Below are 15,238 nucleotides of genomic sequence, written 5' to 3' on the forward strand. Positions count from 1 at the left end.
AAGAGAAAGAGAAAGAGAAAGAGAAAGAGAAAGAGAAAGAGAAAGAGAAAGAGAAAGAGAAAGAGAAAGAGAAAGAGAAAGAGAAAGAGGAGAAAGAGAAAGAAGGAAGCAAATGGGCTGTCCTGACCATGGTAGCATGTATTTTAGCTCTCTAAATGTTATCATTATGTGTGGTGCTGATAGGTTTATCTCTGAGCTGATGGTCAAGAACTGGATGAATGGCTCAGAGGCTGGTTTATTATCATACATGCTTAGTACTTCTGGCAACTCGGAGGCCTGAGCATGATACTAAAATTAAATGGGGTTCAACACTTACATGTCCTATAGGGAATTGTTGGACTCCAGATGCAATTTCATTTTCTCTCTCTCATGGGTTTTGGGTTGAAAGGTGTAATACATGAGAATTCGTAAAGCCATCATAACTCAGTTGGGTGATTGCTGTGAAACTACTTGACTAGCCTAGGAGGCACAGTTTAATTACTGTGGACTCAAGGAGGCTAGAATTTTTGGTGAGTGTTCTCAGCTATGTCACCTATCTCCTGCTTACAGCATGTGTGTCCTCCTACTCATCCTGCAAATGAAGGATGTTGGTCATAAGGCCACATAAATGAAATATTATAAACTTCATTGAGATTTGTCTAAATTGACTAAAACTTGAACTGACTCTTTTATAGTTCTAGGACACCACATCAGTCCCATATGCTAATGCATTTAAAACATGTTTGATATTTGAACATATACATATAAGATACTTAACATTATCCCTTAATATAAATAAATATGACTTTAGTAATTGATATTTAATTGTGAAATTGAACTAAATATCTCTGGAGATCATGTTGAGGGTATGACTAGGAGCCAACAATGTCCCTAGATTTATATCCTCCTGAGACTCGAAAAGCTTGTCATTTCTGCACATGAAGCACATTCCTTCCATTCCCTGTCTGCCATTATACTCAAAAATTTACTGATGCGAATTTGCAAGAAAAATTAAGAACACTCTCCAGGGACCCTTGGTGCCTATGATTTGGATATATAAGGAAAAATAGCAATAATTCTATAGGGAAATAAAAATTACTTTTTATATAAAAGAGATGTAAATTGTCTGTGATTTACTTCACTTCAACCATGTTTTTAAAGCATACTACATGTATATTACTCCAAGTATATTATTTATTTTATTTTTAAGGTCATACCATAATTACATCATTCCCCTTTCCCTTTTCTTCTTCCAAACCTACCCATCAACACTCATTATTTTTCTCAGAATTCATACCCTCTTTTTATTTAATTTTGTTACATACATATATGTGTATATTTTCATACATATATATATATATATACATATATATATATTCCTGAATATATTCCTTCTGTCTGCATAATATCACTTGAATGTTATGCAGGTCACACATTCTGCATTCCCCATATCTCCCACTATTCCTCAGCAAACAAATTCCTCATCTTAGTGGAAACCACTTTTATAAGATATATGTGTATACATATATATGTGTGTGTGTATACATATATATGTGTGTGTATACATATATATGTGTGTATACATATATATGTGTGTGTATATATATGTATATACACATATAATAAAATGTATATATATATGTGTGTGTGTATATATATGTATATACACATATAATAAAATGTGTATATATATATGTATATACACATATAATAAAATATATAAATATATATCACATCTGATGTGATTATAGTTTGAATTCAGATATTTAAGCTTTTATTCTTTATATTCTAAAAATAATTAAAGATCATATTATTAAAACTGACTAGAAAGAATACAATATGAAGATAATATAATAGATATTTAGGTCTGTGTAAATTTTTCACAAATATGTTTGGTCTTTAAAATTTTTTAATTTTGTAAGAGCAATATATGTTGTGGGCTATCAATGAAGATTTATTGAAAAATGCAAACTATTAATTCACTAAAATTTTTCTGTCTTGGGTAATGAAGCAAGATGGAGCTTATGCCATACAAATCTATTTTTCTCCATATATTTCTGGTATATTTTTGATTATGAGCAATTATTTTTGATAATATCAACAAAATTTTGTATTTCTATAACCCTAAGCATCCTGAAGCAAGACACCACTTTCTCTTCTAGACTTGTAAATATGAGACACCCCTTTCATATCAGCAGCAATTTCCTAAAAAGCCAATTAAGGAAGGTTTAACAATAATCTTTTATAACCTAGCCCAGTGCTAGTCCTCTTGTGTATTATAAAGATCTATAAAACATTTTAAATTGGTAAAAGCAGTTATACAGCTTAAGCAATACATAAATACATTAAGTATTGAACTGAAATCAGGATATGAATAACAGGGTGAAATAAGGTTGTCTCTATGACAACAGTACAATTATCTTTATGTACTCCAAGTACTCTAGTTGATTTCCTCTAGTTACCTCTGGTTTGTTTCTTCTTTTTCTTTTTTTTAATTTTCCAGACTCCATCCTGGTCTCACTCATTGTTTGCCCTGCCTCATCTGTAGTACTGTGTTGTTTTGTTTTGTCTTGTTTTTGACAGGATTTCTCTGTATAGCCCTGGCTGTCCTGGAACTCACTTTGTAGACCAGGCTGGCCTTGAACTCAGAAATCCGCCTGCCTCTGCCTCTGCCTCTGCCTCCAGAGTACTGGGATTAAAGGCGTGCACCACCACGCCCGGCTAGTACTGTGTTTTCTTATCTACCTGTGTTCTCCCCCAGCATGTATCTCACATACTAAGTTAATCATCATTAGATTCACTACCTTTGAGTCATTGTTTTATTCCAAGAATAAACAATGACACTTTAGCCTACCACCTCATATCCAAATCTATCTGCAGATTTCCTATGATCCTTAAGAATTTCATCCTTTACTATCTATGTACTATCATGTCCATTTTGTATTGTTCCTGTCATGAGCAATTGGATTTCTGCATCACCCATTCAATTACTTCTCACCAGACTACTCTTTTGTATGTACATCATTCTTGATATCTTTATCACTATGATGTGGATTGTGTTGTTAAGTTTCCCCTAATTTCTTCTTTACTCTCTGCATTCCCATTTTCATTTCATTCTTTAAGTTTCACATGGGCATCAAGGTCCTTTCATAAAAATTCCTCCTGACTCTCTCAGCCAGCATTGACCCCTCTTTTCTCCAAGTCATGGATGTATATATTTCTTACTGTGTAAGTGCTGCAACTACAGCCTTTCATTAGATTTCATCATGGTTTGTTCTCTTTTTATTTTGTGCTAGATTATAAATTGAGAGCAAAGAAGCATATTTTATTTCCTTGTCTGTTAACCCAAAACATCTGACTTGATAAACAAAAGATTCTGACTTTTAAAAATCTGTCACCAAAGAATCTGTCTCTCTTTTATTTATCACAGAAGAATAAGGCACTTAGACTCTTAGAAGCCTTTTGCCACGGGAAATCGCCACTGCAATTCATTAAGACTATTTAGTGCCAGAGAGTAAATATGAGAATGTGATGTTTCTCTGATTTTACTTTCAAACAATACAATTCTTGATATATAGATGCTTATAAAAATGCATCCAAAATAAATAGTCCATTTGTTTGAACATGTTGAAAAATATAGCTGTGGAGATAGCCTAACTTAAATGAATTAATGGTGCTCTGGGAAATGGATAGTGTACCCAAGTACAAACCTGTCTAATAAATGTTTACACACCATCAAATCTAAAAACATTCAATATCATACATGGTAGAATATTCTTTACCCTATAATTTGTCTCAATTTTTCCATTACTTTCTTTCATTTTCTCTTCTAGCTTTACTCACAGACAAGCCTCCCAAGCCATTGTTCCCCATGGAAAATCAGCCAAGTGTTATAGATGTCCAGCTGGGTAAGTTTCCTTCTGGGAATAATAATAGATCCTAAACTTGTTCTCTGTTAACAGATGGGGAAAATTGCACGAACCAGGAAAGGTTTATTGCCACTGTTATTACATGCAAATCAATTTGTGTTCTGCTCATTTATAACCCTGGCATTCAGTACAATAGCAGTTTAAGGGAATGAGTTTGTATTGCATTAAGGAATGGTAATACTAATTTGTTATACTGTGTATTAAGTCTGCTGTATGACAGAGCTCTTTAACTCTGTGATTGATAGATTCATAGTCGTCTTGAATTCGTGATTGGTACAGAAATATTTTCATACATGTCAGCCAAAAAAATTTATTTGGAGACCATTAACTTCTGGAGGCTAAGCACTTCATAAAAGACACTGCACAGTGCAGCCTTTAAAATGATTTGATAATATTATTTTCAAAAACACAATTCAGTGCTATTTAAAACCAATTTTAAGGACCTGAATATTTATGAATCATATGATGTCAGGGTCAGTAACAAGTTGATTCATGAATACTACTGTCTTTTTATAATCTCAAATAAGAACATAAAAGGTTAAGGGTGTGTGTGTGTGTGTGTGTGTGTGTGTGTGTGTGTGTGTGTGTGTGTGTAGCCTTTTTCCAATCCTTGTGATTTCAAAGAATTTAAGAATGAAACTCTATGGTAGACCTCTTTGGTTCTCTTACAAAATGTGGCCTTTAATCTAAACTACATTACTTAACATTTGTGAGCTTTCTCTTATCTTCAGTTTAATCTTAATATTCTCAAGTTTTTCAATTAAAAAACAAACCAAATAGAACTGAGTAAATTTTAGAAAATCCATGATCTTTTGCACTTTATGACCACGATGGGGCCTACCAATTATGCAGACAAGCAGGATTAATTAATCCCAATATTCACTTTCTTGGGAAATTTTTTACTCCCATTCTGATTTTTCCAAGTAAACTTGGATTTGGAGAGGTTTATTCAATCTTCAAAAAAGGAGAAAGAAAATTATGTCCCTAAGATTTTGTTCACTACTCTAAAATGCAATTTTCAAATGCTGTCTAACAACATTGGTACTCAAATTCAGTCTGTTTTAATCAAATTTGTGCCGGGAGTGGTATAACAATTCCTGTGGATTGTTTGTAACAGGTACAATATATTTGCTTGGTTTGAACAAGTATTTCAGCACATACTAACCACAGCTCACCAATATAACCACCTTACAAAAAATTACATCAATTTCGATCTGATTTATATTAGATACAAAGCCAAATTTTAATTCTGAAAAAATAATCGACAGATGGAGAAATGCCCAATTATCCAAGAAAAGTTGTTTTCTATGAAACATTGGAATAACTATATTGTTTTTAAAGTAAAATAAAATTGGTCACTAATGATCCATAAATGTGGAAATATCAGACTATGTTTTTTTCAGCTTTCCCCATATAATCTTTGAGATCATTGTATTTTATTAAAGGATATTGAAAATATAGATACACTGACATCCTTTCTACCCAGTTAGTTTTACTTACACTTTTCCATTTAAACTAATATGCAAATATGCCAACATGATCTGTGGTTTCCCAGGGGTTTCATAATGGCATTTACTGATCTTATATTCGTAGTATATATTGAGGGTTCTAGTGGACAAATTATTTTATAATAAAATGTATATACTAAGCAGAGCAAACACAATATGTGGAAATACTAAAAATAAGTAAATAAATAAATAAATAAATAAACCCTTGAGTAAATTTGGTTTATGACTATAGGAAGATCTTTGCTTTTCTTCTGCCATTATATACATACACTTCAAGAGAGAAATTTAAGAATTACTGCTCTGCTCAACATAAGGAAACAGGCCATTAAGGGATATATCCTACTCAAATACACCAAGTATAGCTTCCTGTGAATTGTTTGTAACATGTACAATATATTTTCTTAGTTTGAACAAGTATTTCAGCACATACTAACCAGAGCTCACCAATATTACCACCTTACAAAATTATTACATCAATTTGGTTCTGATTTATATTAGATACAAAGCCAAATTTTAATTCTGAAAAAAATTTTGACAGATGGAGAAATGTCCAAGAAAATCTGTTTTCTATGAAATTTTGGAATAACTATATTGTTTTTAAAGTAAAGCAAAATTGGTCACTAGATCTTCTGCATTTCAACAAGCACAGTGTTCAATAATTTAAAAATTTTGTTTTTCTCTACCACCATTTCTTTGAATGAGAGATCATTTTGTAAGTTCCTCATATTCCCAAATAGTAAAGACGCTATTATAAGCACTGTAAACATCAGCTCCTGATCTTAATGGGAGATTTGTAGTCATAATGATAAACACTTGAAAAAATATCACTACAGGAAAAAAGAAATAGAGAAATATAATGGTTTATTGGATGCCTCCATTTATGGCTGAGGAAATTTAAAAATTCAATACAGTATGGTAGTGTTGGTGAGATACTTTAGTATATGTTGGAATGCTTGTTCATACAAAACATGTTGCATTTCAAATTGTAATGTCAAAGGTCAATACTTTTGTAATAATGAAAACCTCTAGAAATTATGTTACACCAAATTCTCAAGTTTATTCTCAAGCCTATTCTGCTTTAGACATACTCAAACTAGAGCAAAATTTTAGAAGTTCCCAAAGAATGCAACAGACCAATCCAAATACCTAAGTATTTTATCAAATGTGGGTCTGCTAAATGCATTCTTTTAAAATTTGAGGCAATACTGGGTTAAGATAAACATATGTGTTTCTGCTGCTCCTACCATATGATTGTGGTTTTTGTTAGTTTCCTGGCTCTTGTGGGATAAGCTTGTCTTAGAGAGTATGACATAAACAATGTTTTGAGATTCTAGAAGCTAGGTTGAGAGAAACTTGCTGATTCCTTTCAGTCACTTGATTAACTGTAAAACCACTATTCTACATGAAACTCACTCAAGCCACATGGGTGTGACATCAATCAGATGGAAGGAAAAATCCAGTAAGTATTAAGGCATCAGACATTTAAATGAAGAAACTGTCTTCGAAATGAAGTATCCAGCCCAACTGTTCTAGCACATGCATAGTTTTTACATCTGACAAAAAAAATGTCTTAAATAAACTCAACTCATTGACAGTGGCCACTTAGAGATACTTGGTTAGGTGATGTTATACTACTATTTAAAAGAAGAACAATTGGGTTGTCTACAGCATTTTCAATTCCATTTCCTCCACCCCAGAAGAAAAGCTCACTCATTATGCAAAAAGGAGATTTTATGGGAAATATTGAGCATGAATTTCCAGGTAGCTTTAGAAACATTGTTTGGAATAATTATAAGGAGTCTGTTTTCAGTTTTGCCTATTCCTAAATGTAATTTTTGAGCAAAAATAAATTCTTTTTAATACGTAGATTTGGTATCAGTAAAGATATTTTGTTGTGTCTCTAGAGGAAAATAAAATTCTCAACTTCCTTTCTGCTATAGTGTAATTCATTAGTCATCCACAAGGTTCCAGAAATTTACATACATTTTTGCTGACATAGCGATGACAGTTTGGTTGTTGCTAAATTGTGTTCGCATTATAATGCTGAAAGAAGATTAATCTTAACTGAATAACCATACACTTTGAGATGATAAACACATTCTTAACAAAATAATAGGGAAACTTCTGCTCCTGTATAACAAGCTTATGCAGCTGAAGCTGTCTGGGATAATGCTCAAAATATAAACAGAACAAAAAGAATGTACACCAAGAATGTGGAAATCCAATATTTTCCTACTTTCTGTTTATTTTCTTTCTCTGACAGTAAGTTTAGCTTTATATTTAAGAAATAAACTTTACTATACCAATGTTAGTAATTTCCTCAACAGATGAAAAAGAAAGCACTTAATATTTTTCCCAAGAACTACTAACATTGAGTACAATTTATACTGCTGTTTTTAATACCAAAATATGAAAACATAGGGGCATATGTAATACATGAAGTGTATTTCTGTTAGATAATGCCTTTCCTACAAACGACTTTTAGTATGGAACACAGATGCATAACCTTCCATACCATAGAAGCTTCTGAAGCATTTGAAAGTCTATAAACAAAGTATAACTCAAAAAGTTGACATCAGCCATCTAATTTTGATTAAAGGTAAATTTGAAAATGTACCCTCGTAGATAGGGATAATTTTTCTTGGAAGCTTTCTAACTCCTAAAGCTAGCCATAGAGAGTCATGTAGAAAGTAGACAAAGATAAGTTTACTTTATATGTTAAACATTCAAAGAGAAGACCTGAGGCTCTAAGGCATATCAGAAAACTTTGGAAAAGTAGAAGAATTAAAGCAAATTTAATTACCTCGGATGTTTTAAACATCTAGTAGTTCTTTAGATGGCTCTGACCTGGTATAAAAGATTCTTTTTCTTTCTTTTCTAGTTTCATCCAGAATTATTTGGTTTTGCAGGCTGTTTAAATTCCTATTTATTGACAGTGCTATGTGCTACTGGATCAAACAGTCTCCATCATAATCATCAGATTCAAATCATCTTTCATCAAAAATCGATTTTTCCAACCAGGCATGGGAGGCAGAGGCAAGTGGATTTCCTTGAGTTTTAGGCCAGCCTGGTCTTTAGAGTGAGTTCCAGGACAGCCAGGGATGTTAAACTCTGTTTTGAAATAACAAAAATCAAACAAACAATAAAGCAATTTCCACAACATACCTGCTTCTACTAAAATTGTAGGTCTCCCAAGAGACCATTGGAAAAGACTCTATAGAAACAGAAAGCAGAAGGTAAAACTTAATACAACACAGGAATAGAAGGCAAAAGTTTTTTAAAGAGATTAATTGAGCTCCAAATTATGAAATTATCTGTTTAATTAAAAAATAGTTATTTTGAAGCAATTTCATTATCTAAGTACATTCATTTTGTTCTTACTAGATGTTAAATGTGTTAAGTTCTGGAGAGGCAGAGGTGAATAAAATGAGGTTTTTGGTATTTAGAGGTTCTCAGTTTAGTAGGGAAGGCAGGTGAATAATCACAATTTCAAAGCAATGTGAGAATTTCTGAAACAGAAATAGAAATTGGTGACTGTTCTTGTGGTAAAATCCTATGTATTGCAAATGTTCGCTCAATATCCTTACATAGACCTGTAAACATAAACACTAGATTTATTAGAAATAATTAAATGTTAACAAAGGTAGAAATGTTAAAACCACAGCCTGGCCACTATTTACTTCCATGTGGTAAATACAAAAATTGGGTTAAAGGCCTCTTAGTTGGTAAAGTGTTTGCCACACAAACAGGAGGACTTGAATTCAGATCCCTAACATCCACATAAACACCAATGTTATAACATGTACCTGTAACCCCAGTGTTAGGTTGGAGCATTGGGGACATATGAAATCATGTGTCATGAAGTTCTAGTCCAATCTGCAAAATCCAGGTTCATTGAAAGCCACTGTCTCAAAAAGTAAGGTCAAGAATGCTAAAGATAGCTGAAGCTATTTTTTGGCTACTACATATGCACACATAAGTGACTTCATCTATATTGAGTGCATCTGTACACATACACATGAACAGACAGACACACAGCACCTGAAAGGGGGGATCTATTTATTGCATACTTGAGTCAGTTTAATTTATTAGAATTACTCAACTTTCTAAACTTCACAAAGAATAACCAAACCAAGAGAGATCCCGAATAATTATTGATATGAAAAGCAATACATCATTATTGCATTAAACTATGATATCATTTGGTATTTGCAAGATGTATATTATGATATGAACCAAAATATGCATGATGTGATGATGATGACGACGACGATGATGATGATTACTGCAATGCTGAAGATGAAGCTTGCGCCTTGCACATACAGGGCAAATATTTCTACAATAGCTATATTCCTACTCCTATGTTTCTGAGTTTTCTCACTATCTGAACTCTCTTAGCAGTCCAAACTAGACCTCGAATAATCATTTTTGCCTCTTGAGTGTTTGAATTACAGGCATGAACTTCTTTCTTTCAAATATATTAGTAGAACCAGATATATGTAAACCACTCCTGATGTGTCTGGGTCATATCCTAAAAAATCTATTTATGAGGGAGCAAAAAGTTTCCAATGGTTGTTTCATGCCTATATTTACAAAGTATAAATGATACTCAAGGTTATTATCTAATTCATGCAGAGATACCCTCTAGCTCTACTGCAACGACACATAATTGAATGTGCTAGACTCTTTCTTCAGGTTTCTAGATGTGTAGCTACACTGTAAAATAAATCATGTAAAATCATTTGTATGATATAAAATTACACACAATATTCAGATTTTTAGGGAGTATCTACATAGTGTTCTTCCCTAGTTTGTGATACAAAATTACATTGTGAAAATCATTGCTCTATTTTATTTTTCATTCTCAGACATTTGAAAAGCATCTATTAATCACCGAATGTCATGGATTAGAAGATCAAACAACTAAAATATACTTCAGAATTGATGCTATTGCTGTCAATGCAGACAGAACAGGCTTTGGGGGAATGATAGCTGCCCTCAGTGAACACATTCATAAAAATGAATTAATTCTAAAAATAGAAAGATCGTGGCTTTTTTTAAGTTATTTTTGCCTCTCACTTATGCTTCTTATACAAATGATTTTCATTAATACGTTATAGTAGAGGTTTCTGGTCATTTTAAAATACAGCCTTATAGACACCTTTCCGATATTACCTTGTGCTTCAGAGTTAGTTGTCAGGTGAGTTTGCCACTTGAAAAGGAAGTTGAGCCCTGGTTTCAAAGGTGGAAAGCCAAAAGGTCATTCTCTCACTTCTTTCTGTTTCCTTACTATGCCAATTTATGGTAGATATTCACATAATTTCCACAAAGGTGGTTACTCACATTCTTTCCAAAAATCTCTTGGAAAAAAGAGAGAGTAAAGTAGTACGGCCAGTATGATGGAACTAAATAAACAATACACAGAGCATTAAAGGTGCCACAGGAAAGTTGGATGTTGCAAATTTGGCCTTATTACTTACAAGCTGCTTCCTAGCTTAGGAAAGTTTTGTAATTACTCACAGACCATTTTCATCATATAAACAATGAGCTATAGATATTTCTCCAAGAAAGTATACAAAAGCCAATAAATACATTAAAAGATGGGTGCTATAATTAACAATCAACAAAGTATAAATCAAAACATCAATACACATCTGCATAAAAACTGTCACCAAATATGCTTTGGTTTAGTTTATAAATAGAGTACTAACCTGGGAGTAAGGCTAATGTATATTTAAAATTTGCATATGATTATAAGACACTTCATTTCCATGAACAGGAAGAGCTCTGGCCCACTGAGGGCCTATATCAAACTGTTTAATTTTTTTCATTAGTTGCAGATGTGTTTATAGTATACCCATTGCTATAATGGCAATTTTCCATTTATAGCCAGGATGTTTAATTACATTTAACTTGTTGGGATGACATCCATAGTATATCTTCAGGCTTACTTTGTTGATGAGTTAGTAATACACGAAAAGTGTGAGCATGGTTCGTGATGGGGCCGTGGACTAGAAAAGGAGTCATTATTTAAAGCCCAGTTTGAAAATCTGCTTTTCTCAATTAGGGAAAACAATGAAAGTACTCAAGAAGGAAAGCGACTCAGGCTAAATAAGTGATTCAAGGAAGGGGGGAGGTAAATTTTAAGAACACCTCATAGTTACACTGTGTGTTTTTCCAAGGCACTCAAATAACTTTCAAGCACCATTTAATTGATTTCATTAATAGTTCTGTGAAGTAGGATGAGTATAAGATACCACTAACCATTGGCACGTGTAATGATTTTATGATGCGCACAGGCAGCTTAGCTGAACATATGCAAGAGAGATCAGTTGCATCACTAGTGAATCACTGATTAATGAGTTAGCTCAGACTTATTATTACCCTGCTGTTATTATACATGTATGAATGTACTACAAAGATTATATATTCAGTTCTCATTATGTCTACTTTCTTTTTCAATGAAGTAGTTTGTTAACCTAAAAACACCTGTTCTCATAAGTGACCATTTTGTTTATGAAACAAAACAAATTGTACCTGTAAACTTTCCATACTGGTTCTCCATGTGTTTGTTTGTTTATTGCTCTCAGTCTTGGTTCCTGAGATTTCAGCTTTTACTACCTTCTGATGTATAAAGAACTCTTAATAAAAGGAAAGTAGAGGACATCAAGTAAGGTGCTCATAGGTTGTAGCTGACAGAACAGGAGCTCGTACTTCCCTGAATGTACAAAATTAGTTGAGTGTCAGTTACGTTTTCATGTGTCAAGGCCAAGACCATGGCCACATTATTTGATGAAACTCTTGTCTCTGCTAAACACTCGGTTTGACTTTCATTATGTCTGTATATGCTGATAAATAATTCTATTATTTATTGTTCATTTGTCTTTTTCATGAAGATTGTTTTAGTATAAATAATCTAATCTTCATAGTGCTTCAATTTTACCCAATGGTCATAATTCCAAACAGAAGGAAAAAGTGAACCTTTCTTATTGTTCAGGATTTTCAACACTTAATACATTTTAATCAGAAAAATAATAAAAATATTTTGAAAACCAAATATTACATCCAGTCAATAAAAAGCCCAAGACAATTCAATGTAAAATGCTTCAAGTTCCTCCCCTCTATTTCAAAATGTCACTTAATATTTTCCTCTTTCTCTCTGCCTAAGAGAGAGAGGAGTCGTTTTATAATTTAAAGTGTCTAACTCTGTTCTTATTTCTATCATTCTCATAGGTTTTGATAGCAATAAATTATCCCTTTCTGCACCTGCACTTACTAGATTTCTTAGTCAATATACTAAATGGTCTCCCTCACTAAATAAATGAGAATTCATAGATGACTGCAGTATTTGGAATGAGCATTATCCCATAGGTAGATAGGCTCCAAGTTGTTAATGCTGTTTGTGGAGGCTTAGAAGGTGTGGCCTTGCTAGAGGAAGGTAAGCTTTGAGATCTCAGAGCCTCCACCACTCTCTGTTTTCTCTCTCTCTCTCCTTTTTGGTTATGGTTCAGGATGTAAACATTCACCATTGAGTTCCTGCTGCCATGTCTGCTGCTTGCTTCCATGATTGACTCTTTTCCCTCTGGAATCATAAATCCAAATAGAAACTTCCTTTTGTAGTTGAGTTATCTTGGCCATGGGGTTTGACAATAGCATCAGAAAAGTAACTAATCCGATGATTAAGGAAGTTGACATTGCCATGTAGCAGTGTAAGAAGACCCACACAATTTTCCCCAACAAGATTGGGAAGCTTAGTAATCTACATCTTCACTTACCAACTTCTTCTTCATATTCTACATGTTTTGTAATATAACAAGATACACTGCTCCACCCTTTGTGGCCTGTCACCATTCATGTGCCTGGACATTTTATGAGGAGCATCTGTTTAGTTACGTTATATTCATTTCTTATGCCAGTGAAATATACCCACTTCTATTACTGTAGCAAAAACAATAGCTCACTCATATTTTAATTATTTTTTCTATAACTTCTTCTAATTCTTTTGACTCTTTGGAATTTTTATATAATTTTCTGCACCATTGAGGCACCTGAAAACTCATAGGCATTCATTTTTTTTTCTTTTTTATTGTTGTTTAAAAGCCATCACTTTAATGTGAGCTTCTTCACCTGTGCCCACTGCACCCTTCGGATGTTTGCTCTTGCTGAAACTTAGTACTTCATATGCCCATCCCAGCTGCAACTTGTATTTCACATTCCCAAATTTCAAAGGTCCATCACTGAAGGGCAGAATGTTGATAGGCAAAAGGTGATGCCAGGTAAAACACCACATGGTATTTCTGAGGTTCTTCTCATACTGACTTGAAACCTCCAAAAGAAGGTCCAGGAACACACTAGGCCTGCCAGCTGCATTACCAACTACTCATGTTGAGTGCTTAGATTTCTAGCTCAAGTGTTATCTTTCCCACCATGGGGAAGGGCTTGGAAACTCATCGATTTCCAATAGTAATAAATACCCCACGGTGTGAGTGGCACTGTAGTGGGCCTGTGAGCTGCCCACTGCTGCCACTGTGGGGCCAGGCCTCCCTCATAGCCTTCTGTCTTCAAGTCATTGGGGCTGAGCTCCTCATTTTGGTCAAAGGTGTACTTGTACTGATATACCTTCATCTACGGATCATCTTCAGGTGCATAGCCATTCTTCAAGTAACTGATTCCTGCTGGACCATTCATGATAAAGTGGGCCTTCATCTTGCCCTCAGTGATATTATCCAACTTCTAGCTAAACCCTGAAGTTTCTCCAACTGGTCAGGATTCGAGCTGTCACCCAGTGTGAATGGGTCCTTAGTTATCAATTCTCAGATGTCTTTCATCAATTCTTCTAGAGTGATGAGCTTGACCCTAAGTACAGTCATTCCCAGTTCAAACTCAATCTCAGAGATTTCCACACTACAAGTGTCAGACTTGAGTAGGTTTCTGGTCATGTCTGAGGAAACTGTGATGTAAAGAATGATTCTGGTACCCAAGGACTCTACTGCTTCTCCAGACTTCACCTCATTATTCTGATACCTACAATTCTCTCAGTTGGTGTCCATGATCATAACCTCTTTAAAGTGGGGAGATTTTGGACAAGGTTCATGTTGGTTTGAGCTGGAGCATTGCACTCTGGGCAGTTTGTGTTGAAATGGAACACTTTGTTTCTAAGGTCATTCTCTTGTGATTTTTCAGGTTCTTCTGCTTGGAGCCACAGCATCTCAGGTTGCTGTGGAATTCAGATGTAGTATGTGATCACTGGGTCATTTGCTTTAAGTCCTTCATTGTGCCAATTAGAACTCATCAATTCTTTCTGTTATGGCACCTTCCATTGCCTGTCCTTTGGGCTGGTCCTGTTCCAGGCCAGAGACTGCATGACTGATCAGTCCTATAACAGTAGTCATTAGTTCCCTTCTAGTTGAAAGATGGAATTTCAAAAAGAGCTTGGGATCCTTGTGGTGGCTGAGTCTGTCTTCATATCTTCTCTGTTCATGTTCCCTTGGTCCCTAATGGTTAAGGGGTAGCACACTCCCTGTTTCTGGATCCTACCTGCTGACTGGATCTCCATGTTGTTCCAGTCACAGTGCTCAAAGAAATAAAAGGAGCTCACTATTGGTTGTTTCTCTAAAGAAGGCGAGCTTGGTGAGCAAAAGTCACATCATGCCATTCCAGAAACAGTTCATGCACCGTGACTGGTAACAGTTCATGCACAGTGACGGGATTTTGATAGGCTCTTCCTCCTCATCCATGGTTCTGAGGGGCCAGAGGAAGAGCCCCTTGGCTGCCCCTCAAGCCCAGGATGCACAGCCCCACTGGCAGACATCTCCTCATGTG

At 34.5% G+C, this 15,238-nt stretch overlaps 1 protein-coding gene and 1 pseudogene across 1 annotated transcript in view; one reads left to right on the forward strand and one right to left on the reverse strand.

Annotated features, from left to right (window-relative positions):
• The window catches only part of Il1rapl2 (interleukin 1 receptor accessory protein like 2), a 1,226,021-nt gene that overhangs the window by 891,749 nt on the left and 319,034 nt on the right, over window positions 1–15,238 (forward strand). The window contains exon 6 of the mRNA XM_021152978.1: window positions 3,813–3,887. Coding sequence (XP_021008637.1) covers window positions 3,813–3,887 — 75 coding nt within the window. The remainder of the gene's footprint in view (window positions 1–3,812; window positions 3,888–15,238) is intronic.
• Window positions 7,366–15,153, reverse strand: LOC110287030 (annotated as a pseudogene).

Source organism: Mus caroli, chromosome X (genome assembly GCF_900094665.2).
Source record: "Mus caroli chromosome X, CAROLI_EIJ_v1.1, whole genome shotgun sequence".
Classification (NCBI taxonomy): Eukaryota; Metazoa; Chordata; class Mammalia; order Rodentia; family Muridae; genus Mus; species Mus caroli.